General features: G+C 34.5%; 4 protein-coding genes across 5 annotated transcripts; all 4 read right to left on the reverse strand.

The window, feature by feature from the left end:
- Nucleotides 1-2,460: 2,460 nt before the first annotated feature.
- LOC116126382 (glycine oxidase-like) lies at nt 2,461-6,318 on the reverse strand. Of its 2 annotated transcripts, none has more exons than XM_031412087.1 (9): nt 5,965-6,318; nt 5,525-5,674; nt 5,100-5,314; nt 4,929-4,999; nt 4,638-4,800; nt 4,109-4,283; nt 3,456-3,611; nt 3,223-3,311; nt 2,461-2,944 (listed from the first exon to the last, which is right to left on the reverse strand). In XM_031412087.1, exons 1-9 carry the CDS (start codon nt 6,311-6,313, stop codon nt 2,849-2,851), a joined length of 1,464 nt encoding a protein of 487 aa, XP_031267947.1. In that variant the 5' UTR covers nt 6,314-6,318; the 3' UTR covers nt 2,461-2,848. The 2 variants fall into 2 exon arrangements, with proteins under 2 accessions (XP_031267947.1, XP_031267948.1); XM_031412088.1 differs by having other exon boundaries at nt 5,525-5,669; nt 5,965-6,083.
- A 541-nt stretch (nt 6,319-6,859) lies between these two features.
- Nucleotides 6,860-10,740, reverse strand: LOC116126359 (poly(A)-specific ribonuclease PARN-like). The gene is made up of 7 exons (XM_031412055.1): nt 10,278-10,740; nt 8,888-9,085; nt 8,693-8,811; nt 8,430-8,543; nt 8,242-8,356; nt 7,930-8,139; nt 6,860-7,647 (listed from the first exon to the last, which is right to left on the reverse strand). The coding sequence occupies exons 1-7, from the start codon at nt 10,738-10,740 to the stop codon at nt 6,998-7,000; spliced, it is 1,869 nt and encodes a 622-aa protein (XP_031267915.1). The 3' UTR covers nt 6,860-6,997.
- Nucleotides 10,741-13,015: 2,275 nt separating this feature from the next.
- Nucleotides 13,016-17,161, reverse strand: LOC116126351 (serine carboxypeptidase-like 20). Its single transcript, XM_031412040.1, has 14 exons — nt 16,861-17,161; nt 16,572-16,717; nt 16,158-16,234; nt 15,891-16,013; nt 15,677-15,779; nt 15,571-15,608; nt 15,397-15,498; nt 14,774-14,854; nt 14,430-14,672; nt 14,025-14,090; nt 13,831-13,952; nt 13,608-13,721; nt 13,455-13,500; nt 13,016-13,357 (listed from the first exon to the last, which is right to left on the reverse strand). Exons 1-14 carry the CDS (start codon nt 17,007-17,009, stop codon nt 13,274-13,276), a joined length of 1,494 nt encoding a protein of 497 aa, XP_031267900.1. The 5' UTR covers nt 17,010-17,161; the 3' UTR covers nt 13,016-13,273.
- A 2,623-nt stretch (nt 17,162-19,784) lies between these two features.
- On the reverse strand, nt 19,785-25,383 carry LOC116126350 (monocopper oxidase-like protein SKU5). The gene is made up of 9 exons (XM_031412039.1): nt 25,177-25,383; nt 24,734-24,843; nt 24,387-24,657; nt 24,154-24,292; nt 23,095-23,458; nt 22,428-22,793; nt 22,252-22,330; nt 20,579-20,775; nt 19,785-20,254 (listed from the first exon to the last, which is right to left on the reverse strand). The coding sequence occupies exons 1-9, from the start codon at nt 25,327-25,329 to the stop codon at nt 20,146-20,148; spliced, it is 1,788 nt and encodes a 595-aa protein (XP_031267899.1). The 5' UTR covers nt 25,330-25,383; the 3' UTR covers nt 19,785-20,145.
- Nucleotides 25,384-26,692: the final 1,309 nt, after the last annotated feature.

Genomic DNA, 26,692 nt, shown 5'->3' on the forward strand with positions numbered 1-26,692 from the left:
TTTACCAAGGTAAATCCCACAATAGCTGCTAGTTGTTTTAACTATTTGGCTTGAAGAAACTTAAGAAGTGGTTTTTTGATTTAGTTAATGCACATCCTAATTAATTTTGTTTTTATCTAGTGCAAAATGCTCATTTGGTAATGGACTTATGAGTAAATAAGGATTTGATGTTGTGAAACAACATTGAGCTGTCTTCTATTCCACCAATGTAGCCTATAATTCAACTAGCATACTTTACTACTAGGTGGTGTGTTTTGATATGTCTTAAGTTGATAAATGGTCGTTGTCTAGATCTGTGTGGAGTAATGGAGTCCAAGAGTTTTTGTGCTTTCAACAGTTCATGCCACAGATAGATTCTTTATTTCTTTATCACTTGGTCATTAGCTTCATTACCTGCCTCATTTAGACTGAAGTCCAATTAATTGAATTTTAGATGAAAAATTAAATGATCAATTACAGGAGGCTTATCTGTAGAGTTTTTGTGATTTCAACAGTTCACTTGCAGATTTATTGCAAAGATTATAGTTAATGGTACTATTGCCTCCATGGTTGTGTTGAAATGGTTTTACCTTTCTAAGTTTAAATCCTCTCATTCCTTAGAGCTAAATGAATGATCTTGGTTGTGTATTGTTTCCCCTACACTCTCGTACATCACAGATTGGCAAGTTTAATTACACAAAGGAAGAAGTCATATGATTTGATCTTAGTTCTAGGAGGAGCATAGTTTTTATAACAATTACTTTATGTGAACTCGGCTTCTTTTGCATATATTGTCAGCAAATCTAGTCGTTGAGTGGAAGTCTAATTACCAAGTATGCTAATAGTGCCAGCATAACGAATGTCATCAACTAAATTACATATTTTAGTCAGAACTTACAAATAAATTAAATAACATACAATGAAAGAACTTACAAATAAATGAAATATCGTTCAATGAACCCTGGACATAGATAAATACACAGAACATATAGTATAATTAACACACAAACTGCAACGACCCTTTTGTAAAGGAGGTTGTTGTAGACAGCACAGAAAGTAGAATGGAAGGAACCAATGCGACCGCGGACGCGCTTCTTACTTGTCGACAGAACTTTCCCTAAACAGAGCAATCGATAATGGTACCACAAAATATTTGCACAAAGACATATGAAATTGAAGTTAAACTTCCATAATCGAGAATCATTCTAGTCATCGATAAATAAGGCAAAAGATAAATGCATTTGAATTAATTACATGAAGGCTAGAGAGTAAGTAAACTTGGAAGGAACTTTGATACTAAGTACTAATAATTGAAAAAAAAAAACTCTCAAGTATTGGTTGAAGTTGGGGTATTTTTATAGGCATATATGTAAATTTATCATCTTAAAAAACTATCAGAACCGTTGGAAAATAAACTTCCAAGCACAAGTTTGGTGTTTTAAAAACCGCTACTAAAAACCTCTCAAAATTGCTACGGTGGTTTACCCTCAAAACCGCTATGATGGTTTACCCTTATAACCGCTACCATAAACCTCCCAAGCAGACCCTTAAGTTAACATATAAGGGATAAAATAATGTAATTACCTTTGACTTCTTTTCGAATTTACTATTATGTCCTTCAGTTAAACTTAATGAATGGATTTTAGTATGGGTGGTAAAGTTGTAGTTTGAAATTTTTTAGGTGGGAAAGTGTCATTAGGCCAAACCTTGGGTGGGAAAAAGTCGTTTACTCTTAAAAATATATATATTTAGGACTTTTTTTTAAATTAAAAAAGTTACATTTGATTACTTTGAAATAAGGCCTATATAACATCATTTGTTTGCTCATTATATATCAGTGATGATCAAATTTTTTTTTTTTTAACCAAAGTGTTCGAACCAATTTATGCGCATCTCGATTAATCCTCAAAGGAACGATGATCAAATTTCTTTATTCATATTCTTCCTTTTATAACAAATCTGATCATTTAAAGATTATTTTCTAATTAAATGTAAATTAAATTTTGTTTAAACCCTTTCCATGGTACAATTTTAATTTTTTAATCTCTTTTATGAAGAATAAGAGAAGAAAAAAACAATACATTATCTTCTTTTTAGTTTTTTCTTAATAGTATCTTTTCAATACTATACACAAAATTAATATAATCATTTTCTAGTGCGAATGTTAAAAATTTCAGACCATCCATACCTAACAATTTTCATCCATATACATTATTACATGTTAGTATCAAAATCTAAAAATATTAGAAATATAACAAACTAATAGACATTCATTAGCCTACAAGTTAATCAAATTTTAATGGATATTATTATCTTAGTAATAAATGCTAGCATATTTTATAAATTTGCATATAAAAGTTGAATGAATTTATTTTTATTAAGCCTGCGAAGACTTAAGACAGAATTTTTGCCTTAGGCCACTGCTTTCCTTGAGACGGCCCTACTCATAACCTGTTGCTTTTTACTCCAGAAATTATTTCCTTCAAAGCTCCAGAAATATTATTTGCTGTTCATTATATCCACAGTCCACACAAGTTTCACACAAACTGTGTCCAAAATACCACCATTGCACAACTCCTATCTACCAATCGGACATCGAATTCTTCAGTGAAAACTTCTTGGAGCCCTTGAAGCAGCATTCCAGCAGACATTTTCTCACGAAATCCACACAAGGGAAATATTTGCAGATATAGTAGATGGTGACATCAAACACACTTGAGAGAATGCCGAGCCCAAGACATAAATTACCCACATTAGGATGTAAGGGACCTTGAGATTGCTCTGAGAACAAATCCTACTACCAGCAGCCTAAGAAAATGCTGATAAATTGTTCTCCATTGTTCTTCATTGGCTAACATTTTATCAGATATCAACAACATCGACCCTGAACGGCAAATGGTGCTCCATCAACCTTTAGAGGATTTTGCAATACCATATCAGCAACCATTTCTGCAGTTCCCAAAGCCTGAAAAGTGGACCAAAATGGTGAATGATTTCTCCATTACCTTTAGTTTATCATAGTCAACCAGACATTGTGGTAAAAACTGCTAACTAAAAAAGAAAATTAAAAAGAAAAATAGTAAAATAGTAAAATAGTAAAAACGTAAAAACGTAAGAAATTAAGTGATAGCACCTAACTGTACATCTTGGTTTCAAACTGTAAAAAAATGGATAATAACCACACTAGCTTAAATACTCAGCAGTAAATCAATATATTCTTCAGAGAAAGAAAACAAATCTTACCAGAGAAAGTCCTTCTCCTTCATGACCAGTTGCAAGAAACACATTTGATAAACTGGGGACAGGCCCAATAACTGGTTTTCCATCAGGCACTGAGACCAGGAAATTGTTATATCACAGTTTATTAATTTTATAGATGACAACTTCACTACCATAAACTTTGGGTAGTTAAAATCTAAGAATCTACCAAAAAAAAAAAAAAAAAAATTCACAAGTCAAAGAAGGTATAGACTTACTGTAAGGGCGCAATCCTATCCTCACTTTTCTGCTCCTTAAATTTGTGAGAGAAAAGTCTCTTAATTTGGGAAAGAACTCCGCAGCCCGCATCCATATACCATCAATTATTGACTCATCCACTTCTGTGTCGAACCCTGCAAACTGGCGGCTGCTCCCTGTAAAGTCAGATGATAAACTTAAGGGCAAGCATGTGTGCCAACTTTCAAAATGACCAACTGCAAATCACTGTACTAGAAAAAAGACAAAATATAAGCCTTAACAGTAACATACATCAAAAACCATCTTATCTTATTTATAAACTTAAAAAAAAAAAAAAAAAAACAAGCTTATACATAAAACAAGCAAAACAATATCCTTTTTGAGCATGAGGACATGTACAAGAAAGAGACATTGCAATAATTGGGCTTAGAAGATGTTCCAGATATATTAGATGCTATAACCAATGGACAGAGCCGGGAAGTTCCTTCGGTAATGCTAAAGAACAAAAGCAAAATAATAAGCATTCAAGCTAAAATGGATATGCAAAATCAATGCCTTTAAGAAAAAGTAGAAAATATCATAATTGCTAAAACAAAATATGCTAATGCTAAAGTTATTTTTGACCATTATTTAGAAAAAGGTCAAAGCAGCAGCTCTAGAGTATTCAGGTTACCGAGAACAAGGTTTCCTGTCATGTCTGTAGTGGCTCCCATCGAAATAGACAACATCTGCCCATTCTCTTGCTGTCCTGGATCCATAGTCAGATTATGATGATAAGTATAACCCACCTCCATCGTACCATGATTCAATTTAAGAGGATTAAAATTCTCAAGCACAAGCAAGTGACCCTGTAAGAAGATCCAATAATAGAAATCATCATGCTTAAAAATTATAACTGATTTCCATTTCAAGATCCCAAGACTGAAATAATTCATCATGATAACTGGTGGGAATGATGGCTTGAAAATTTGGCAAATGAAGTGACTTGTAAAGTCAGCATCTCAAGAATTATACAATTAATAAAATTCATCTTATCGCTTTTAACCAATAATTTAAGAAGTTTGGAACCATGCCTAGAAGAGAAGCAAGAGATCCATTAATGATACACAGATCCAATATGAAAGGAGTTTTGGAAAACTTCAATACAACAAGCCAATGGCAAAATAATATATGGACAGTTAATTAACATCCTGGATTCAAACCTTTCGAGGCTTTACAGGAACATCCAATACAATATCTGTTTCCCTAAATAGGTCATGCATCAAAGATCCGCTCCAACAACCAGCTGCAACTACGACAGCTTTCTTGCAGTATAAGGTGTTCTTGGAAGTCTGAACTGCTTCAACCTCACCAGTGCTATGAGATCTGAGTATAGTATAAGAACTATTAGAGTTGCTCAACACAGTATATCACCTCTGAGTAGGAAAATGTACTATAGACCTTCAGTGTCAGCAAAAAAATTTTGTTGCAGCACAAAGAGAATAACAACATACCTTAACAAACATTTAACAGGGTCATGGAAGAACTCTGCATATCTTCCTTTTGATGCAAAATCTCTGTTAACCTACATATCAGTCATAACGACATTGATATACTAAACATGGATCAGAGGCAACTAAAATACGATACAAAGATCAACCAAAATATTCTAAATTATAAGAGACCTTTTCAATATACGCAGCGGTATGCCTAGCATCCAACTGGCAGTCATCTGGTAGAAAGGCAGCTCCACTATGTTCTCCAATCATTAGTTCAGGTTCCTTTTGAAGCAAATCACTACCAGGCAAGTATTCTGCTCTCAAACCAGCTTCACACAGCTGCTTAACCATCTCTTGTAACAAAACCAACTCTTCAGGATTCCTACCAATTAACAAACTTCCTGTAAACCAGATCACAATACTGTTACTATCACCGTATCCATAATAACAACACATTTTCAACTATATAATTGGGTTGACTACTGAATTAAGAAACCCACAAGCCCATTAACAGATTACTAACACATTAATTACACATTTCTGTTCAGGAAGAAAACTAGTAAACTATAATAATGAATCATAAACCAAAACTCAAAATGAAATTTACATACCCGTCTTTTTCCATCCCAGTACTTGAAGAGGGTCCAAGCATTGATCACTTACACTCTCCGCAAACTTCTTCCACAATTTATGGCTTCTCATTGTTAAGTCCCATTTTTCACTCCCAGGTGTCTTGTGTATCATCCATATGTAGCCCTGCCCTAAAAGTAAATACAAACTCAATAAATCCTCCACACTGAATAATGTTACATATCCCCAATAATTTCCCAAAATTCTTGTTCCACAAAAGAAAAAACAAAAACTTAAAATTACCCTCTCAAATATTATCCCAAAACTTTCATCCTAAACAATGCTCTTGAAACTAGCATATAAGTAATATACTGATATGATATTAATGCTCTACATTCAGTATCATTTCACAAAATAAATTCCCAATTTTGATACTACTTTAAAAAGAAAGCTGCGTATTTTTTTTTTTTTTAGTTTTTACCGGCACCGGTGGCACCAGAACACGGGAGGGCTTTGTCAACAACAGCAACGGATAGATCCGACCCGAAAAGAAACTGACGGGCGATGGTCAACCCGATAATGCCAGCACCGATTATCACAACGTCGAATGTGTGACATGAAGCAGAGGTTGAATTCGCGGCAGAAAAGTGAACGGGTCCGGGTCGAAATCGGGTTTTCTCCCGTGAAAGCGTTTTGTTGCCGAACAAGGTTGATTTGAATGGCAAAGTAGTAGTCGTACTAGCAGTAGTTCGTCTGGTAGAGAATGAAACGGCGCCGTTCTGGTGTACAAGAGTAGAATTTGGAGAGTAACGCAGTAAGATTGAATCCATTTCTGGTTAGGACAATTTTCTGATTTTTTATTTTTAATTTTCTGTGTGTTTAATAAGGGAAAAAAAAATCAAGAACTACCCCTATTATTACGTTAACTAGGCGAGTGCCAGCTTCTGAGAATTTGTTCACTATAACCCAAGATTTTAAAAACTCATCAATGACACCCCTTTTTGCTAACTTTGTCTAAGTTTTGTTTAGCAAAACTACTTAAAAAGTAGTTGAATAATCATTTGCAAAAACATTTTGATATGTGTAGCGTTGACAAACAATTTCATGGTATGAGAAAACCAGCCTTTTATGCTTATTTATATACATTGTGAATTTATCACTCTTCCACTAAAAATTATCTCTTTGATAACTAAAACCCATCATACTCTCTTTTAAGTATTATCTATCTCAGAACATATTAACTTGCCATAACTTGAAATTAAATGCATGATTCTTGATACTTCACAATAATATTTTAGCAACATCTAACTGAAACTATCATAAAACAATAATTAGACACAACATATATATGTAATACAAAATTCTTCATTCCTCAAACCTATAATTGTACATTTCATAATTCTATATGAAAAACAAATTATAAAATGGGATACAAAAACAGTCCAATATAAAGCTTCATTACTACAAATAACAATCTGAAGTATACAAAGGAAAAATGTTCTGTAACCTAAGAGTCAGAGATCATCCAAGTTAATTTTTAAATCGTTGGACCAATAAATTTCTGATGTATTTGTTTCATAATCATCTTCCAAATTGGAGTCAGGAAGAGCTAAAGCTTTGTCCAAGGCGTCAGCTAATTCTAACTCCCATAAACCTGAGCTGCAAACCCGTTTATAGGTCTCATAACCTGTTGCTTTTAGTCCTTCAGAAACCATTTCCTTTAAAGCTCCGGAAATTTTTTCGCTGTTCATTATATCCACAAAAGTTTCACGCAAACTGGGTTGCCAAAATACCACCATGGCACAACTCCTATCCACCAATCTGACATCAAATTCTTTGGCAAAAACTTCATTGGACCCTCGGAGAAGGGTTTTCAGCGTTCCAGCAGACATCCTCTTGCGAAATCCCCACAAGAAAGCCACATCCTCACACCTTACTTTCCGTGTGTTGTTGGTCCAAACTCTGATGTCTTCATCAGTTGGTTCTTGACAACTGTCAGAGCTAAGATTGAAGATGTTTGCATATCCATCAAAAGCTGAAGCCAGATGATGGTTGCTGGATCGACTAGAAGTAGGAGTGAGATTCAGTACGGAACATAGCTTCCCAAACAAATGACAAATTTTCACCACATTATGCCCATGAATGTTGCTTTCATTTTCAGTAGCTGGTGAATTTAAATACAATGCAGAGAAATCAGGTCATAAAGTAGCAAATAACCTTTTTATGTGTTCACTGGCAATTCTCACAACATTACTCCTGAGACTCAAGTGGTGCAACTAGTAATTCAATAAAGTTCACGTTTATCAACTACATAATTTTTTAAAAGCTGCACAATAAAGTCCCAAGTTTCCTTGATACATTTCTCACAAGTGAAATCCACAAGACACAAGCATGGTTTTATGTGCAAGTGTGAGTATGCTGCTTCAAGAAGTCGAGACCAACTGACCTTTGTGTGGAATTTCCATATCTATGGGAGCAAAGAACCTATTCTTTAGATAAGACATATTTGCAGACATACTGGTTCTTGCAGGACCAATATCTGTCATCAGATGGTTGACATCAAGTACTTGAGGGAAAGCCATGCGTAAGGAAGACATAAATTCAACCACATTAGGTGGTAAAGGAGCTAGAAATTTTGAATGAATAAATGCAAAATCTGCAAGGAGTGAGAAAGTGAATAAATCTCCAATCTAAACAGAAAGAAAATCAATGGTATTATAATCTAAATTGATAAATATTTCTTTTATAAAGAGATAACCATTAAGGGAATTGTGGGAGACAACAGGTTTCTGCGAAGCACAAATCAAATCGATCACCTCTCGGAATCCACGGACCCTCTTATCTTGTTCTACTTCAAGATCTTGAAGCTCCCTCTGTCAATCAAAACCAATTAAACATTATGGACAACACTTGACCGGTCATTATCACCAAGATTTATTTTGTTACCTTTAAAAGATCCCTGTCCTCTTCAGAACTTGTCAAAACAACACGAACTGCCTGGGTTCCTCCACTCTTTGCAGGGATTAATAGAGGAACAAGGTCTGAGAACTCTTCCAACATCTATAGCCAACCCAGAAAAGTTTCAAGATATCGTTGCACAGAGGAAAGTTGCATAGAACTCTTCATTTAGTTATCCAAGCATGATGGAAACAAATACTGTTTGCATCATCAAAAATTGAAGGATCAAAAAGTTCGTTAGACCAATCTACCTTTAGTACTAGCTGGACTTGGCGTTCACTACAAACATCAATAGTCATGCATGGTCTAGATCCGTGCTGTTCACTCCCTAAGACAAGTTTTCTCAGGGAGATCACTAAAGCCTCTGCAGCTGAAAAGTCAACACTAAAATAGAATTCAAGGAAATTCATAAAATGACTTAAACTTGTCAACAAATTATGTTTTACCATCTGTCTTTGCACTCGAGTCTGTACATGCATTTTTCCAATGTTTAACACGTGATCTAATCCTTTCAACAAAAACGGTATCAGCAACAGTTGGGACAGGTATAGGAGCAAAAGAAGATTTCTCATGATCAACAATTATAGGATTCCCCATCCGAACTTTCGCTGAAGACTCTTGTGCTCTTGATAAGTATGATATCCCTATTTACAAATAAAAGGAAAAACATAAAAAAGAAATAAAGCACCATAGTACCCAAAACCAGCATAAACACTGAAACAGTAAATCACCAATCATCAATCACGCGCAATAAGATGATGCAAATGCTACGTCTCATCGCCGATTATACATTAAGATGTCTATAAGCAATTCATCATAAATGAACTATCTAGTAGCAGAAGATATTTATAGGGGAGGAATGAAATTGATAAAAGAATGCTACACGGAGATATAATTCTACGAATACACTCCAAAACCTGATCTTCTCTATGTTAATGATTAAAGATACTGCATTTAATTTCAAACTTTCTTGTCCCGATTGAACTGGAATTGGCTAAAGACCAGAGACAGACTTTCAGCCAAAAAAAAAAATGTTTCTCTAAAACCTAACAGAAACGTGCACATAACAAAAATTTCACTTACAATGGCAACATTCACAAGAATCACTTCTTGGGGAAAAAAAAAAATGTTAACCGTGTCACAGTCTTAATGATCAATAAAGCTTAAATGATAAGAAGAACTAACTTAACATCATATATCAAGTATTAAAAAGCGAAAAAAAAGTTTCTCTCAAAAAACCTACTAGCTATATTCACAAGCTTCAAACAATAAAAAGCTTCACAAAGCAACATTAAAAAAAAAAAAAAAAAAAAATCACTTCTTAACAAAAATGCTCAGCTGGCTATCTCTAAAAAATGAAAATTTTAAACTTACCATCATATTTATGCGAGCTATGTTCACAAGCTTCTAAAATAAGCACTGAACCAAACAACATCAACAAAAATCCCTTCTAAACAAAAATGCTCAACTGGGCATCTCTCAAATGAAAATTTTAAACTCGCCATCACATATGCAAGGATTAAAAGCAAAAGTTTTATTTTCTAAGACCCGCTAGCTTTATTCACAAGCTTCTAGTAGAAAGCACTTAACCAAACAACATCAACAAAAATCACTTCTACACAAAAATGCTCAAGGGCATCTCTCGATGAAAATTTTAAACTCACCATGACATATGAAAGTATTAAAAACAAAAATTTTCTTTCTAAAAGCCACTTGCTTTATTCACAAGCTTCTAACAATAAAGCACTTAGAAAAAGTGCAACATCGTAAAGGATCATTTTTTAGAATTAAAAATGATCAACCGGGTATCTCTCAAAATGAAAACTTTAACCTTACCATCATATATACAAGCATTAAAATCAAAACCCTCTTTCGCCATGGAATTTAGAGACGATGTTTGACATGTGAAACTATAAGAAGGCATTCCGAGCTTGAGTTCATCTCTGGGGAACAAATGAAAGTTGTACGGAAAGGCAACGACTTTGCGAGCTTCAATCTTGAAGGGGCAGACGGCGAACTGAAGTATTTGAAAGCGTTCGGCGGCGAACTTGGCTTTGGAGTAAGCCGTGTGGGGCGTGTCGAAGGCAGAGAGGCGGTGCCACGGCGTGGAAAAGGAGCCGGTGTTCTGTAAGGAGAGGGCTATGAAATGGGAGTTGGCAATGTGATGTTTGATTTCTGGAAGAGAGTCGTTGAAGTTTGACTTCGTGACTTGTTTTATGGGCCATTGAAGGTGGTTTCTGTGGAGGGTCTTGGTGGAGAAGAAGCGTTTTTGTGAGAGAAGCCGAGCGTTGGGCACCATTGTTGTGTTAGTGTTACAGAGGCGAGTATTTCTGATATGGAGTATTTAAATGGGCCACTGGATCATGGACCGGATGGCCCATTTTAACTGGCCTTTTAGCTTTCTTTTGAAATAGTTGGATTTGCAATATACATACAAGTGAATTTTTATTTAAAATTTTTAAGTTTATAAAGGGGTTTATAACAATGATCCCCCTGATGTATAATAATAGAAATTCTCGGTTGTTAAGTTTTTAGTATTATTGTTAAAATAAATGGTAGAAGAATAATATAGTAAGTATCTATTAATTTATCATCTTATAAAATTTTAACAGTCAACTAAATAGTAGAAGGATTTTTGTTATTTTTTAAATCTCATAGGAAACTTTGTTATTTGATTAAACTTCAGGGGTTGAAAAATTAGTTATAAAATATAGGGATATTAAAAAAATTAACTACATTTTGGGGGTTAATAAAAAATGGCTTCTTTCAACCCTAAATAAAATTAATTAATCGTATATTTTGAAATAAATACCTTTTTATTATTATTGTCTTTTCTGTTATCATTTGTCAAGTCTCTGACATTTTATAGGTTGTGGGAGGTGTTTGAATCATATAATGTTTTATTACAGAGAATATTATATTAATGGAAAGAAAGATCGCCTTGAAGATTACTACGAATGTTTAGAAAATATGTTTGGTTGGTTCGAATAAATTGGTAAATAATATGTTTAGTTGGGATGATAAATAGGTGAGTATATTATATAGATTACTAAATTGCCCTGCTTTTTAAATGTTAAAATAATAGTATTTTTTATTATTATTTTTTAAATCATTTTTTTTAACCCCCTACATATGAAATTTTGTTAAAACACCTCAGTCATATAAAACTTTAATTTATAGCAAAATCACCCCCACCTACCCCAAGCCACTGCCAACAGCCAACCACCACCACCAGCAAAGTCGAAAATGGCCATGGATCACAAATCCATGGCCAAAAAAGGCCAAATCTATGGCCATTTCACAGCCAAAGATGTGGCCGTGAAAATGCTAGATCTGTGGCCGTTTTTCGGCCATGGATCTATGATCCATGACTGAAAAAGGTCTTACCAGCGCATAACCCGCTAGATCCCACCGATTGGGCACCATTACGGCAACTGACACCGGGGGTCAACTGTGGTCAATCACGGCTGGCGGTGATCTTAGGTGGCTGGGGGTATTTTGTTAACTTTTAAACTTTTTTATAGCTAGGGTGTTTTAGCCAATTTCTCAAATGTAAAGGGGTTAGGTAATTGTTATTTGATAGACATTTGAGAGTAATTATGTTCGAAATGGTTTTTAATTAAGGGAAAAATGGGTAGAAAATCAGATTACCTCAATAATGTTTTAATAACACCCCTAGTAAAGTAATAAAATTACCCCCCATATTACCAACGATAAATACTATTTGAAATAAAAGATTGTTATAATATTTTATTATTTGCAAACTAAACATCGGAATCTTACAAAATAAATGAAGATTACTCCCGTTATCTTATATACCCGCAATCCAAACAACCCCTATATGATAACCCATGGAATAACTATTTAAAGAATCATTTTTTTTTAATGTGCAATTTAAATCTAACCTCGGCTTAGTAGATACAACTATTTACCCAATTATTTTTTATTTTTACGCTCTTCATTCTAGTAGTTAGAGAAAACCATTCTAATGCTAGAGTAAAAAAAATAGTAATATATTTTTACAAAGTTAAAGTAACTCTTATATACATTTAATATCTTTTTTAAAATTAAAAAATATTTTATTTTATTTCTTTGTTTATATGTTAGTTAATTTATTCTTTTTCAAAAGCATTTTGATTTATTTCTTATGTTTTTATAAAATATACGGTAAGAGAACAATTTGGTAATATTTACTAACTCATAACGGTATAAATTTTAAGAGTATAGTAAGAGTTGATTAACAATATAAATTTTTTTATTATTTTAAAAACCTCAAAAAGAGATTTTTGTTATTATATTGTATCATTTCATTGAGAAATTTTCTGTCTTTTTAACTCTTATGAGAATTCTGAATCTATATAAACTAGGGGCCAAATCTTGTTAGAGGTCGTACGGATGATAAAATTGTTATTCATCAAAGATTTTCCTTCACTTAAATGGATCAAAAACCTCTTCAAACTTTATTAAAAATGGATAGAGTTATGAAAAATCAAGCAAAATCACTTACATTTATTTTCCTACACCATTATAAACTTGAGAAGTTGTTTAATTCTTTTTTCACTTCTTGATATTCATCCCATAAATATTTATACCTATGACTTCAAGGCAACTTTTCAGAAGCAATGAACAAGTATTGCATATGCAAACACATATATTCTGCAACTAATTTAATTCATTCAATCTTTCTATTTGGATATGATTTATTGATATATCTTTCATATTCTTTCAGCCATAAACACTGATGACCAAAAAGAATCAGTGAAAACAACATTGATATCTTTCCCAATCAAGCAATATGTATGCACACAAAACCATAGCTCAATACATCTCTTTCATATAGGTTTTCCGGCCAAGAATCGGCTGTAAAAGTCCAATGCCTCTCGCGGTTTGTATTCTGGAACGGTATGTCCTGCTCCCTGCACAACGCAATCGAAAAACAAAGGCAAAGATTGATTGTGAAAGTTACAGTTTAGACATGATCTGTAATAGAAGCTTAGCATTTAAAAAGCATACCTTTATGGTTAAAAAGGTGAGGTTTTTCTCATATCCTTGAGTATATCTGTAATTTATAAGACCAGTCAAAATGAATGTTTCCTGAAGTAGAAAGAAAGAAAGACAATTACTTTCATCACGAACGAAATGTTGCAAATATGTTAGTAGAAGTACCCAGCAACTTGTCCACCGGAGGTCCAAGGCCTCCATTTATCGACAACTTTATATCCGACAGATCTTGTCCAGGCTTCACTGCCAGTGTACGGAACACACATATCATGATCCCCACTGCCACAAGAGTATATAGAAATAGCTATCATTACAAAACAATGCAACAGAAGATAGGTCTTTAAGCAAGCACCAACGCAGTATGCAACGCAGACGTTTGGAGATATACCTGAATATAAGGGCTCGATATCCCCTGGCAGTGAGGTTCTTGTGGTATTTGATCATGCTCCCGGCGTCATGGTAAAATTGAATTTTGTTTGTACATAATTGCCAATCACCAACAAGGCTTCCCTGTTGTATGACAAGGATCATAAAAAACCGTTTCAAAATTTTGCACGGACAAATGAAAAAGAGATCACTAACCTCTTCGGCATGAATTGCTTTCCTAACTGCTGGATTGTTGAGCCATGAAGTTGCAATTTCGTCATCCTACAGAATTAATATTAAATTTGAAAATGAGCTTCTACATGATTCTCAAAAGTGAACCAAGATAAAGTCTGACTACAAACAAACCGAGCTACCACAATATTGACAATGAAGGAAAGATGTAGCTAGTGTTATGACTTGGAAAACCAACTGAGCATAAGTGTAGAAAGCAGTCTCTGAAATGATTATATAATGACCATGAGAAACCAAGAATTTCGTATCCTTTCAGTTGCATTGTTAATCAAACACAAAAGGGAATTTATAAGATTTTCTTCATGTTGAAATCATCACCAGCAGAGGAAGTAGAGAAAGAAGTCTAAGGATTGTTTCCAAGTGACTTACCATGCATGGAACAGAGATGCTATTGAGGAGTTGTGGCCAAGTTGGAACAATTCCATCTCTCACAGGAGCCCTAAAAGGCCAGGCACGACCAAATATCCTTTTTCTCACAGGAAGGTACCTATCAGTCTCACCCAACTTCCGGAAGCTGGAAGGTAACCTTAGGTTAACAGCCATATTCTCTGATGCCTCAGTGCCATGATAGCATGGTTCTAAAATGTCGTATATGTTTAAACCATCTATATCCTGAAATTTATAAAATTCTTATGAATAAATGGAACGCATGAATCATATTTCCTGGCCTTATCTTAAATCATTATAGCCAGTTAACAATGCAGTTAAATCACCTCGTCAACCTCAGCGAGCTTGCTGTTACAAGTCTCATTCATTGGGTTATAGTAATTTCCGTTGCACTCCTTTTGCGCCTCCTGCCACATAGAGCAACGGATACACATTATGATATTTTGTGTTGGGAAAGCAAGATTTCATGCTCAGACTCGATATCTTATTTCAATTTGATGGTATCTAATAAGAAAACTAAAAGTTCCAGAAATAGAAAACCGAAACCATCAATCAACTAGAACTTTTCCAAGGATAAAGTACATCTAGTGGCACAAGGGTCAGCTAGCATAACTACATTGATGCGGTTAATTCTCTTAATGTTGGAAATGGAAATTATTTCAAGCAAATACTTAAAGTCTATTCTTTTGTTACTTTCCAGCAGACCGAGGTCACCTTTAAAACCTCATTACTGCCATTTTTATGTTTCTGTATAAAAGTGAAAAAGCTTTTCCACTGGAAGAAACAACTTCAGGAAAAGGATCAAACTTTTTGGTAAATAGATAGAGATTTTAAACTGTAGCAACATTACTTCCACAAACAAGAATATAGGGACAATCTATTTAGCATTAAGGATTCAGAAGAAACTAGCATGCAAATGCCCTATACCATGATAAGTCGGTCCACCCACCTCAAATAGCTCATCTGAGATCAGGCCCATCCCATGTGCAAACGGAACAAGAGCGTTTCCATCAAACTCAGGATCTGTAACTCCATTTCCGACCAAATATCCCTGTATAAAATGAATAGAGGTTGCAGCCATGAAATTTAACTTCACTCAAAAGAACTTTTTAAAGATGCATACCTTGAAGTTGAGAACAGGCTTTACACCAGCATCAATTCCTGTGTGAAATCCGCACTAGCACCTTAGGATTAACCCGAAACAACAATACAGAAATAAGAAGAACTACCTTTTACAACTTCAGAAGCCAGAGTCGGCACATATACTCCAGCATATGACTCTCCCGCAATAAAAAATGGGTTGGAAAGGAACTCGGGATATAGCTCAAACCACTGATTGCACAAGCACAAATTGTTGAAACGTAAATTTCTTAGGAATAAAAAAAATATATATACTTATGACATAGTCAGTACGCCAAATTAGTCACCCCTCCCTTTCAATACCTTGAGAAGGAATGAGTGTGTATCAGAGGCAGTCTTTAGGTCACCAGTAGTGTAGTCAGTTTCATTTTTTGAGTAAGAAAGTCCAACACCAGCAGGGGAATCTAAATATATAACGCTGGAAACCTGAAATCGAAAAATAATCATGAATGAGATGATTTTACACATGGGAAAATGAAAATATGACTAAATTTATGAGTAATATTCATTCATACATTAATGGTGCGAAACAGTCAAATGTTTTATAATCAAACAAAATCAACTAATCACCTTGGACCAGCTGTTTGGATTAAGATGCAATTTGAGCACAGTTTCTTTCGTCGTCGCGGCTTCAAAATTGAAAGGCCCTGCAATATACAAAGAGGACAAAAAGAAGAAGGGATGACTACAAAGAGAAACAATAAAGAATAAGGGAGCAAAAAATAAAGTATCACTAGTAAAACAATAAAAGATTACATAATTTGAAGGGCACAGAAAAGATCATATATGCTTGAGCAACAAACATTAGATTTGTGTTTTTGGTTAGAATTAATTAAAAGATGGAATGACATGATTCACAACAAGGCAATCCAAACAAATAAGACCTTTTGTGATAAAACAGAAAGAATATACACACAACAATTCAAACATATAATAACACATAACATATAAGCTATTATAAAGCAAAATAATTGAATTGATTACCATGCTCATATACAAAGCCATCAAAGCTGGAGCATCCTGGTCCACCATTGAGCCACAGAACCACAGGATCTTTTGTTGGATTCCCTTCAGATTCAACAAAATAGTAAAAAAGATTCTTGCCATGACTTTCATCAACAGTCACATACCTTCAAAATCCCACCACAATTAAAATCATTAATACAACCATGAACAGGGAAATTAAAAAAAATGTTTGATACCCTTTGACCAATAACAAAAAAAACTGTTGAAATAGCCAAAAAGAAATAAAAACATAAAAAGATAAAAATACCCAGAATAATGTTTGGAAGGAAAAGAGCCAGAAAAGCTAGGAAGCTGAGTGATGAGAGCAGATTGAGGAGCAGAATGTGTGAGGAAAACATAGCTGAAGAAGGAGTAAAAAACCAGTAGATTGTAGAAGATAAGACTAGTCTTAGCCATGAACAATAAAAAAGAAATCTTTCCAAGAATATACAAAGATAAAAAAAAAGGACACTCTTTGATTGATTGATCGTTGAAGGATTTATATAGATGGATGGAGATGGAGATGGAGATGGAGCCAGCGGAAGTAGTTAAAATACTATTGCTTACAAGGCAAGAACGAAGATTAAGACAAAAGGACAAAAATAAATAAATAAATAAACCTTGGCCTAGTGGCAATAATTTGGGAAACAGAACAAATGATCACGTGACACGTGGATCGAAACCAAACTGAACTTCTCATGTCTTGCAACACCAGGATCCTACAAAAAGGCTGCAAAACGGATAAACATAATTTGTAGGCTCCCAATGTTTTAAGAGAATCCCATCAGTCCATTAGAATAAAAAACTACCACTCTGATCCCTGCACAAGACAGTTAAATCATAAATGTGTTACTTTCTGATTTTACAAGGATTAAAGTGCTCATTTTTAGATACCAAAGTGTTGGTCAGCCTACCCTGCAATAACCTAAAGATTAAAAAAAAAAATAATAAATAAATCATATTATAGTGTACTGTGTACATATAATGTTACCATTACATCTTTATATATTTTTGTAAGATATTTGACTGTTGAGATGAGTCATACTAAGGTACTAGGGTAATGTTACTATTTGGATTGGGTTAATATAATGATAAATACTTGACCAGACACTCCAGTTATAAAAAAATAAAATAAAAAAATAAAAGTGGTAACAACAACATAAATATCAAGTCTTGAACTTAAAAGTTAATGTGATATATAAAATGTTTTAGAACGATGTCAGTACCGATATATTAATGTATTTAGTTTAGTTTTGTTATGTTATGTTATATAATGTACAATGATTCTTTTTCTTTAATTGAATTTAGGATGAGTTTTTGGTACTACATTCCTTATCCTAAGTTTCCTTATCTTTAAAATATGTTTTTTGTTCATGTTTGATGAGAAAAACTTGTATACATTTGTTATGTAAAGAAGCATGTATATTATATTTAAATTCTTGATAAAAAGGATGATAACCTTTTGTCACCATAAAAGAGAAACGTTTTTTTTTTCTGTTGCCAAAAACTACAAATTTGTACTAGTTCAAACCAAAATGCTTTGCCCACATACATACAAAGGCTTTCTTCTAACCCACATTTATTGAAATCTATTATTATATAAGTGAGTAACCTTTTAAGTTACTTGGTTTATGTTGCACCTCCCAGTCCCACCATTAAAAAGTGGTAACTTTATGTCTTTACCACATTTCCATCTAAAACAGCTTTGGCGTTTAAGCTAAGCTGCAATAAGTATCCAATTCAAATTTGCTATTCAATCCAACTGAACAAAAGTGATAGTAAGTATACAGTTTTTTTGTCTTAATCAATCTATTTATCCAATGGGCTGACTTTCATACCTTATTCAGGACGTTTGAACCTCATAACTACCAACAATCTTTTCTAATCTTTACATAGACAGAACCCAGAATGTGATTGATCACAATTGACAACAATCTATAGGATAACTAAGATGGCTTGAAACAGAATCAAACGGACACTTAAACTAACACGCTAACATGAAACTTATTCAAACTTATCCCCTGTTGCTAGATATTTCTAAGTTAAGAAAACATTCTTCAAATGTAGCGACTGTTTTGGGGGATTTTTTATCATTGAAAATATAAGATTACCATGAGATAGACTACCTCGAAGATTAATGGAAGAATGTTATACTAATATATTTTGTTAGATTGGTGATAAATAATTAATATGTTTGGTTAAGAGGAATAAAATATTATCAGAGAGTTGTTTATCCTTGTTAATATTATTATTATTTAGAACATTTTAACCCCTTATATTTGAGAATTTAGCTAAAACACCCCAACAACAAAAGTTTAAAATTTAACAAAATATACCTAACCATCCAAGACGACTGCCAACCATCACCATCAGCCGCCGAAACAATGCATGACCAATTAGATTTGGCCAATGGTGTGCCAATCTGGCCGTTTTCAATTAGATTGAAGGTTGGAAACGACCAAATGGCTATGGATATGGTAGGAAAGCCATATCCATTCTGGCCATTAACGACCAAATCTTTGGTCGTTAACGGTCGTGGATTTGGTTTCCTGCTAGATTCACGGTTTTGGCCTTTTTGGCGTTCGATTTGGTCGAAAACGATTAGATTAACGCACAACCGACAAGATCTGACCAGTCACGCGCTGTTTTGATGACTGCTAACGATGGTGGCCGACAATTGTCTTGGGTGGCTAAGGGTATTTTCCATGTAAATAGTTAAGGTATTTTAGTCCAAAAAATTAATATACGAGATTAAAGAAGTCATTTTGCATATTTCGACTATTGTTATTTAGCAAACATACGAGAACATTTGTGTCCAAAATGCTTATTAATTAAGGGTAAAATTGGTATGAACAATTGATTACCCTGATAATGAAAAAATAACACTCTTCCAGACGATAATCGAATTACCCCCGCTTTTACCTATAACAACCCTTATTGGCATTAAAAGTTTACCGTAATCTTTCATTACTTAACATCCAAACGTAGTGATCGTCGAAAAATAAGATAGATTATCGGTGTTATCTTTTATGCTTTCGAAACAAACGTACAGAAAGTATTATACTTGTTGAACTAATAACCGATATGTCCTGTGGGTGCTACAAGAAAAGAAAACTAAGTCATACACATGTCAAAATGATGATCCATTTCCTAGCACATACAAGAAAATCTGCACACAGACAGAACAAACACAGCACCACAAGTACCATATCGATAGTTTTTCAGCAACAAAAATATAAATTGATTACATTGCCAAGTCCACCATCTCAATTGGGTATAAACTAAATTAATCTACAGGCCCAAGGAAATGTCACAAATTCTATGTCCCAACGCATTCAACATTTATATGCAATTACTTCAAAAATTTATATTGTTAATGATACATGCTGTAAGTGCGATGGTACAAGGCTTTTATCCAACAAAATTGTACACTACCTTCAGTAAATGGATTCCTGCACTGTGGAAACAAATTGAATTCCTTGAACGGCCCAAGTATATTCCAGGTTTAAAGAATATGATCATACTGCTCACTAATAGGTGATGCAAAACTCTGTTACATCGTAAAATAACTAAAGAGGGCTATGACAAATGCAAGTAAAACTGTTCTATCTGCGCTGGAAATCGATGGTGCGCTCGAAAACTTAACTCTTTGAGCTTGGTCTCTGCAAAAGTAAGTAATAGTCCATAAAAGTTAGCAAAGGAGTTTAGAATAAGGGAACTAAATTGGCACACAACTGTATAGCTTCAAACAAAATACAAACATTTGTATGGCTTTCACCAAAATTTTTTGTGCAAATGATATATATCTTTAAAAGACATCCGTAAGATCTCCCTAACAATAAAAGAATGTCCAATGATCAATTTTCAATCTAGATCAATTTCGAAGCAAATTCAATCTGAAAAAATATTTTTAGAGTTAACTTTCCATGCAAGGAACATAGTAAATTGACTTAAATGAGAAAGTAGTTGTGTTTCTAACAACTTACTTCTGTAAGGGTGAAAGCAGACCACAATATATGGCGTTGTCAGGCAATAGAGGCTCAGATTTGTCAATCTCGGGATTTACAACATTCATATAAACTTCTTGGCCCAAATACCATGAGTTGAGATTCTCAGTACGGAGGTTCCATATCCCGGGGTTGTCAAGATAAACTAAAATAGCTGTCCAAGCTCCGGGAAAGACCTGCAATCATGTGATGAATAAGAAGTTATAACTAATGATTCCATAAACATACAGCAAAGAATATAAACTAAAATGAAAAAAAGTAGTAGTTGTCTTTGCAACTACTTAAATAAACACTAATAAATCCTCTCCACAAAATGCATTAAAGTATAAATAAAACCCTGGTAGTAAAGGACTATTTGTAGCAACAGAGATGACATTGATACTAAGGTTGAGACTGAAATACAGAAAATCACAAAGGTATTTGGAGCTAATTTTCAGAATTCAAATAAAACAGGTTATTCGTTTGTGAATTCGTTTTGGAAGAATATTGAAAATATTGAAAAAAGATTAATTCAAATTAAGGCTATTATCCCTCGCCTCTCCTTACATTTCAAAAATTGTCAAATACTTTCCCTAGTAGTTCTTTATTGACCAGGGCTAAAGGGCTAAATCAGAAATCTTAAGCCATAATGTAACTCATGACACACAGCCACCATCATCACTGTTGCCTCTTCCACCATTCATCACACTGCGATTACAAATTGATGACCACACGCTGCACAGTCAACCAATGCAATTGTCAGTGACAATAGTGCCCGGAAAATGGCCAACACACCTCTTAGAAGTTGACATTATGTGAAAACTTCATTGGAAAATGGCAGCGAGTAAAATTACTAGCGGTGGGTGGGTCCGGGTACCTGCCCAAATCCCCTAGAACCGGAACCGGAATCGACCGGTTCTTAGGATTTGGACCCAAAACCAGAACCAGTCAGTTCCGGTTCCTAAAAGCTTGGAACCTGAACCTGAAACACAGGTTCTGGTTTCGGTTCCAGGTATTCGGGAAAACTATTAGCCCCTACTATTCACAAAAATTACAAATACACCCACCAAAAATTAAAATACACCCCAAAACTAAAATACACCCCAAAACTTTACAAAAATTACAGTTCAGTCCCGATTCTTACCCTAGTACCCAGGTCTCGATTCCGGTTCCCAGTTCGAATTCCGGTTCCTCCAGTGGTGGAACCAGAACCGGAACCACACAGTACTGGTTCCAATTTTTTAGAACCAAAACAGATCCTGTGAGGGTCGGTTTCAGTTCTACCCTATTTTTTGCCCACCCCTAGATATTACATTGACACAAGTTTGGAACTCGCCACCTTCCTATCAATTGAACCGTACCACTTTCAGAGTGTAAAAATTATCGACCGCCACCACAAGGTCGAACAACAACGGAACTTCGCCGAAAAAGTCAGTGACTGATGGCACACCACCAGCAGCTTTGAACTTGCCTCCTTCAAATCTATTAAACCGTACCACTTTCACCATCTAGGAAATTGCAGATCATGTTCACGGATTAATGTAAATGAACAGGTTCTAGAGGGCCGAATTTTAATTTATACCTTTTGGAGGTTAATAAAGGCACATATGTAAAAGCTTAAATGCAATTCAACAATCGACTCCATGGGGACAAAGACTATAACAGAAGATTACCTGTGTAGTGCTGCGTGCAACACCATCCCATTTGTTGTATGTGCCTCTGCTATTTTCTGTCCACACTCCAAAATCCATACTACAGTTCAAATAGGAAAATTTTAAATTTATAATACCAGTTTTCATCCACAAATTAGGAACAAAGAAAGGAAACAATATCAAAACCAAAAGCTTACCCCACAACAAAGAATGCATAGCCATCCATATGGTAGCTCTGTACATTGGTATCATTATTCTGAAAGATGATCTCCATGAAAGCTTTGAAAGAACCATTAATAACAGAAGTATCAAGTTTCGCAGGTCTGTTCATCAATCTGTACGGGAAATCAAGCTTGTAGACCCCTGAAATGTTGAATTGCTGAGCAAGCTTTAGGGGTGTTGAAGGTGGCAAGTATGAAATACCGTTGAGGGTCGTACGCCACTTCCCATCTATAAGCTCAGCAGGTCTATTGAGAATTACATATACTTCTGTCACGGTAATCTCACCATACTTGAAAGATCCCTGTGGATTGGGACGAGCAGCACTAGCAGAGACATTCCACCTATAAATCACCACCAGGCCAAAGATATTAAAATAGTCAGCACAAATCTACTAGAATCAAAAGAACCATAAAGAATATAAGCAAAAATTTAAAAATTTTAAGCATATTTTAATTTTAAAAAAAAAATAGTGGATATACATTCCAGGGATATTTCTCCGTGTCTAAATGTTCATCAATTTTCAAGCAGCTGAAATATTCAGACAGAGGGTTTTTTGAAGAAAACACCTTCTTGTAAAGGTCAACAGCATATTTCAGGATATATCTATGTCAATCCAGAAAAAGGATATGCTTAAACTACAACCTTATGGATCGAGCTTGATTCATTGAGAAATACGTGTCGAGTACAGTAGGAGGATCAGGAAGAGGACCTGAAGCAGGTCCCAGAGAGTTTGAGTAGTGCAAGATAGCCACTCCCTTAGCTTTGTCCCAATCAGACGAATTAACAAACCGAGGACTGGCAACGATGTAGTAATCGCTGCTGGCATTTTGATCCATCGTAACCAAAAATGAGTACGATTGACCAACATGAATATCCATATTTGTGTAGTTTTGTTGAACTGTGTATGATCCTTCAGTCTCAACAAGTACTAAGTTATGATTTTGTATCCTGAAATTTAAGCTGGTTGAGGTTCCAACATTGTGAACCCGGAGGCGGTACGTTTTTCCTGTTTCAAATAACATATGAAATACTTAGCTATCATTGAAAGCACATAATGAAATTGCAAAAGATATAATGTTTAGAAAATTTTGACCACAATTAGAAGTACCATTGACTCTTGAGAGAAAAATCACTAATAGCTTGTTAAGTGTAACTCCCCAAAGAAGAAACTGAGAATTGGAGTCATATTGCCATAGATGTAACTAACTAGAAAGAAATTGTTCCATGAAATTTAGGACACACCATCACCTGACCCTCCCTCCCTACCCTTTCCTCCAAAAAAGGAAAAATAAAAATAAAATAAAAAATTAAAGAGAAAACTTCCCTAACAAAAAAATGTAACCTTTTTCGAATAATACTAAGATAAAAAATAGAATGCTTATAATCTAATGAGCATCTAAGCCCGCAATTAGCAAACCACACAGCTGCACTTGGATGTTTCACTGGCCAATAATAAAATGAGAGGATTTAACTCTTGACTGTCTGTCACTCTATGAGAGAAGGCCACCATATCCTGTATGGCACATCATATATTAAAGCATTTAGACTGCTATATCTTAGAGGCTATAAAACCCACAGCGGTTTCACTCAATCCACTTGGGACAGCGAAAAACCCAAGTTTAAAAGATTGCTTTAGTTAATTACTTTAAGCAAGGTTTTGCTCCAACAGCAGAAATTCAAGCATCACATACACAAACTTACCTGGTTCAACATTTATTGTCTGGTAAGCAATGCCCTCTGGAACAACTGCTGCATCATAGCGATAGGGACCAAATCCATTAATGAGGATACCATCAGGAACTCCAAGGTCTTTATTATTCTCAACGTCTTTCCTTTGCTTCTGTTTACCAATTAGCATTGGTTACTACTCCTGAAGATAACAAAAATGGCTAATATACACCAAAAACAGCAAGCCATACAAACATTTTACTGACCTTATGACTCTTTGTATACCAGTCACCAATAAAGAGTATAATATCACCATCAGGCATCAAAAAGGGTAACGGAATAACATCTCTGTTGTTAATGATGATTCCCCCATATCCACCTGCAGCCCTCTGATAGTTTTGGGAAGGGAAGTAAAAAAAACTTCCTATTTGATCTTTGACCTGAAACTGATATGTCCAGTTCCAACCAGCAGGAATTGGACAATTTGTCCCTGAAACACCATCTTGCCAAGAATTCTTCCTATGCTGTAAGCCATTCCTACATTTGAAGTGAAATAATATCAACAATAATGCCATCTTTACCAGCTATTTCTAACGATAACAACATATTATACCAAGTGAGAAGCAATGGCTCATCAAGATCATTCTTAACATTAATATCAACATTCCAATTGGTAGTGACGTTGAGAATTGGCCCTGGAAACTGCCCATTAATCCCTATTACCTGGAAAAAAACAATATTGAAACAATTTGAAAAATAAAAAATAAAAAAGTGTCAGCACCTCCCATTATCTTAGCAATTGAAATTATCACTCGACATGGATGAGCAATATTTAGCTGACCCACAAGTCAAAATCCTAAACTGGGTTGTATAGGCAAATATTTTGATTAAAAAGTGTCAAAAGTTTTCATATATTCATGCAATATTAATATATCCTTTAACAAGTTCTGTTCTTTAACAATTATTTAAGTTACTTTAGTAAAATAATTCATTAAATTGACAATGAACTATCAAATAAAAATGAATAATTGAAAATCTGAAAAGAAATAAAAGCACCTGTTGTTTACTTCCAAGGGGAGAAGCCGTGATGTAAGAGACAGTCCATTCAAAGAACGCGTAAGGGTCACCTCCCAAACAAAAATTTGGGAACCACCCGACAAGTAGAAAGAAGAAGAAAGGAACACAACAACACAGTGCACCTCCAGGCATTGGATCCCCTCCCTTCTCTCTCTCTTAGAACTCAATATCTTATCTTTAGCGAGAGTGTTAAACTGTTAATACAGAACAGAAGATGGGTTTGAAAGTGGGAACAGTCAGCAGTGAGTGAGTGAGTACCGAGTAGTGCGAGAGCCAGCTTGAAGCTCCAGAGAATGGGGCCCATAAGAAGGCGCTCTGTCTTTAACTGGTGTGGGGCCAATCATTATTGATAAAGTGTCTGGAAATTTGTTTAATCAAAAGGGAAAGCTTAGGGGATTAGAGAAGGCTTAAATAATCTTTTGACCGACACCTTTGGCTATAAATTGAATCCCTTTCTTCTTTCTTCTTCCGTTTACACTACACAACTGGAATCCGGGACGGACCACTAGGGGCTGATTGGGGGCTCATGCCCCACTGACATTGGAAGATTATACAAATCCCCTCCTACTTTGTATTTATAACAAAGCCCCCTTTCTCCTATGAAAGAAGTTAAAGCTCAAAATATATATATATATATATATATAATGTTATGACTAAATTCTTCGTTTATTCAAAATAAAAGCATTAATTAGACCTCAAATTTTAATTTTGTGGTAAACTTCTCGTATTTTTAATCTTTATTTGTTTAATATTTCAAAATTTTCTTTTAATTTGCCATCATTAAATCAAAATTCTGGCTGTGTCACTGTCAAAATCAACTTATGCAAGCTAAAGATTGGGTTTATTACTTGGTACTTATTCTCTGATCAACTTTGCATAAGATTTTAGTCAAATGTGGGTGGGATTTTGTATGTATAGATATATCATATATGTAAAGTTATTCTTTTTAATTTTCTAGATTTAACTATTTTTATTTCTTTATTAATATTTTTAACTTAAATATTATTTAAGAGAAGATTATTATGGGCACTTTGGTCTCTTCGTCAAGATTTTGTGTCAGCCAACAGATTCTTTTTAACTTCCGTCAGTTTTGAGGAGTGATTTGCCAGTAAAAAAAATTAAAAATTAAAAGAAAAACCATCTCATCAACTCCAGAAAACCACCAATCCTCCTTTTGGAAGGTTTGGCAACAATTGTCCGTCTTTGGATCAAGCATCAGTAAGAAATAATACAGAACCTTATTGTATCAGGTGGCTTCTCAAAATGTACAGCTTCTTATCATCTGTTTTAATATCAACAACACTTATAAATAACCGAGGCTTCGTTTGGTTCAAAATTAGAAATATTGGCTTTCGTTTAGTTCTCAATTGGAAATACTACTTTTAGTATTTCCAAAAAAGTTAAACAGTAAAATACCCAAAAACTCTTATTTTTGGGAATACTACTCTGAATATTATTCAACTTTTTTTAAACCCTTTAAATTTAATAATTTAAT

This window comes from Pistacia vera, unplaced genomic scaffold (assembly GCF_008641045.1).
Source record: "Pistacia vera cultivar Batoury unplaced genomic scaffold, PisVer_v2 Contig179, whole genome shotgun sequence".
NCBI lineage: Eukaryota > Viridiplantae > Streptophyta > Magnoliopsida > Sapindales > Anacardiaceae > Pistacia > Pistacia vera.

Coding starts and splice junctions, on each gene's coding strand:
- LOC116126382 (XM_031412087.1), bottom strand. CDS start 6,313: ATGGATTCAATCTTACTGCGTTACTCTCCAAATTCTACTCTTGTACAC. Junction 5,675..5,964: donor TTCTGGTGCCACCGGTGCCG/GTAAAAACTAAA, acceptor ATTTACTTTTAG/GGCAGGGCTACATATGGATG. Junction 2,945..3,222: donor AAGGAGAAGGACTTTCTCTG/GTAAGATTTGTT, acceptor TCCACTTTTCAG/GCTTTGGGAACTGCAGAAAT.
- LOC116126350 (XM_031412039.1), bottom strand. CDS start 25,329: ATGCCTGGAGGTGCACTGTGTTGTTGTGTTCCTTTCTTCTTCTTTCTA. Junction 23,459..24,153: donor GACAATAAATGTTGAACCAG/GTAAGTTTGTGT, acceptor TATTTGAAACAG/GAAAAACGTACCGCCTCCGG. Junction 20,255..20,578: donor CTGCTTTCACCCTTACAGAA/GTAAGTTGTTAG, acceptor TTACTTTTGCAG/AGACCAAGCTCAAAGAGTTA.
- LOC116126359 (XM_031412055.1), bottom strand. CDS start 10,740: ATGGTGCCCAACGCTCGGCTTCTCTCACAAAAACGCTTCTTCTCCACC. Junction 9,086..10,277: donor TAATGCTTGTATATATGATG/GTAAGGTTAAAG, acceptor ATTTGTAAATAG/GGATATCATACTTATCAAGA. Junction 8,544..8,692: donor AAGTCCAGCTAGTACTAAAG/GTAGATTGGTCT, acceptor GGTTGGCTATAG/ATGTTGGAAGAGTTCTCAGA.
- LOC116126351 (XM_031412040.1), bottom strand. CDS start 17,009: ATGGCTAAGACTAGTCTTATCTTCTACAATCTACTGGTTTTTTACTCC. Junction 15,609..15,676: donor GGCTTCTGAAGTTGTAAAAG/GTAGTTCTTCTT, acceptor GATTTCACACAG/GAATTGATGCTGGTGTAAAG. Junction 14,091..14,429: donor GCATCTCTGTTCCATGCATG/GTAAGTCACTTG, acceptor TTAATTCTGTAG/GATGACGAAATTGCAACTTC.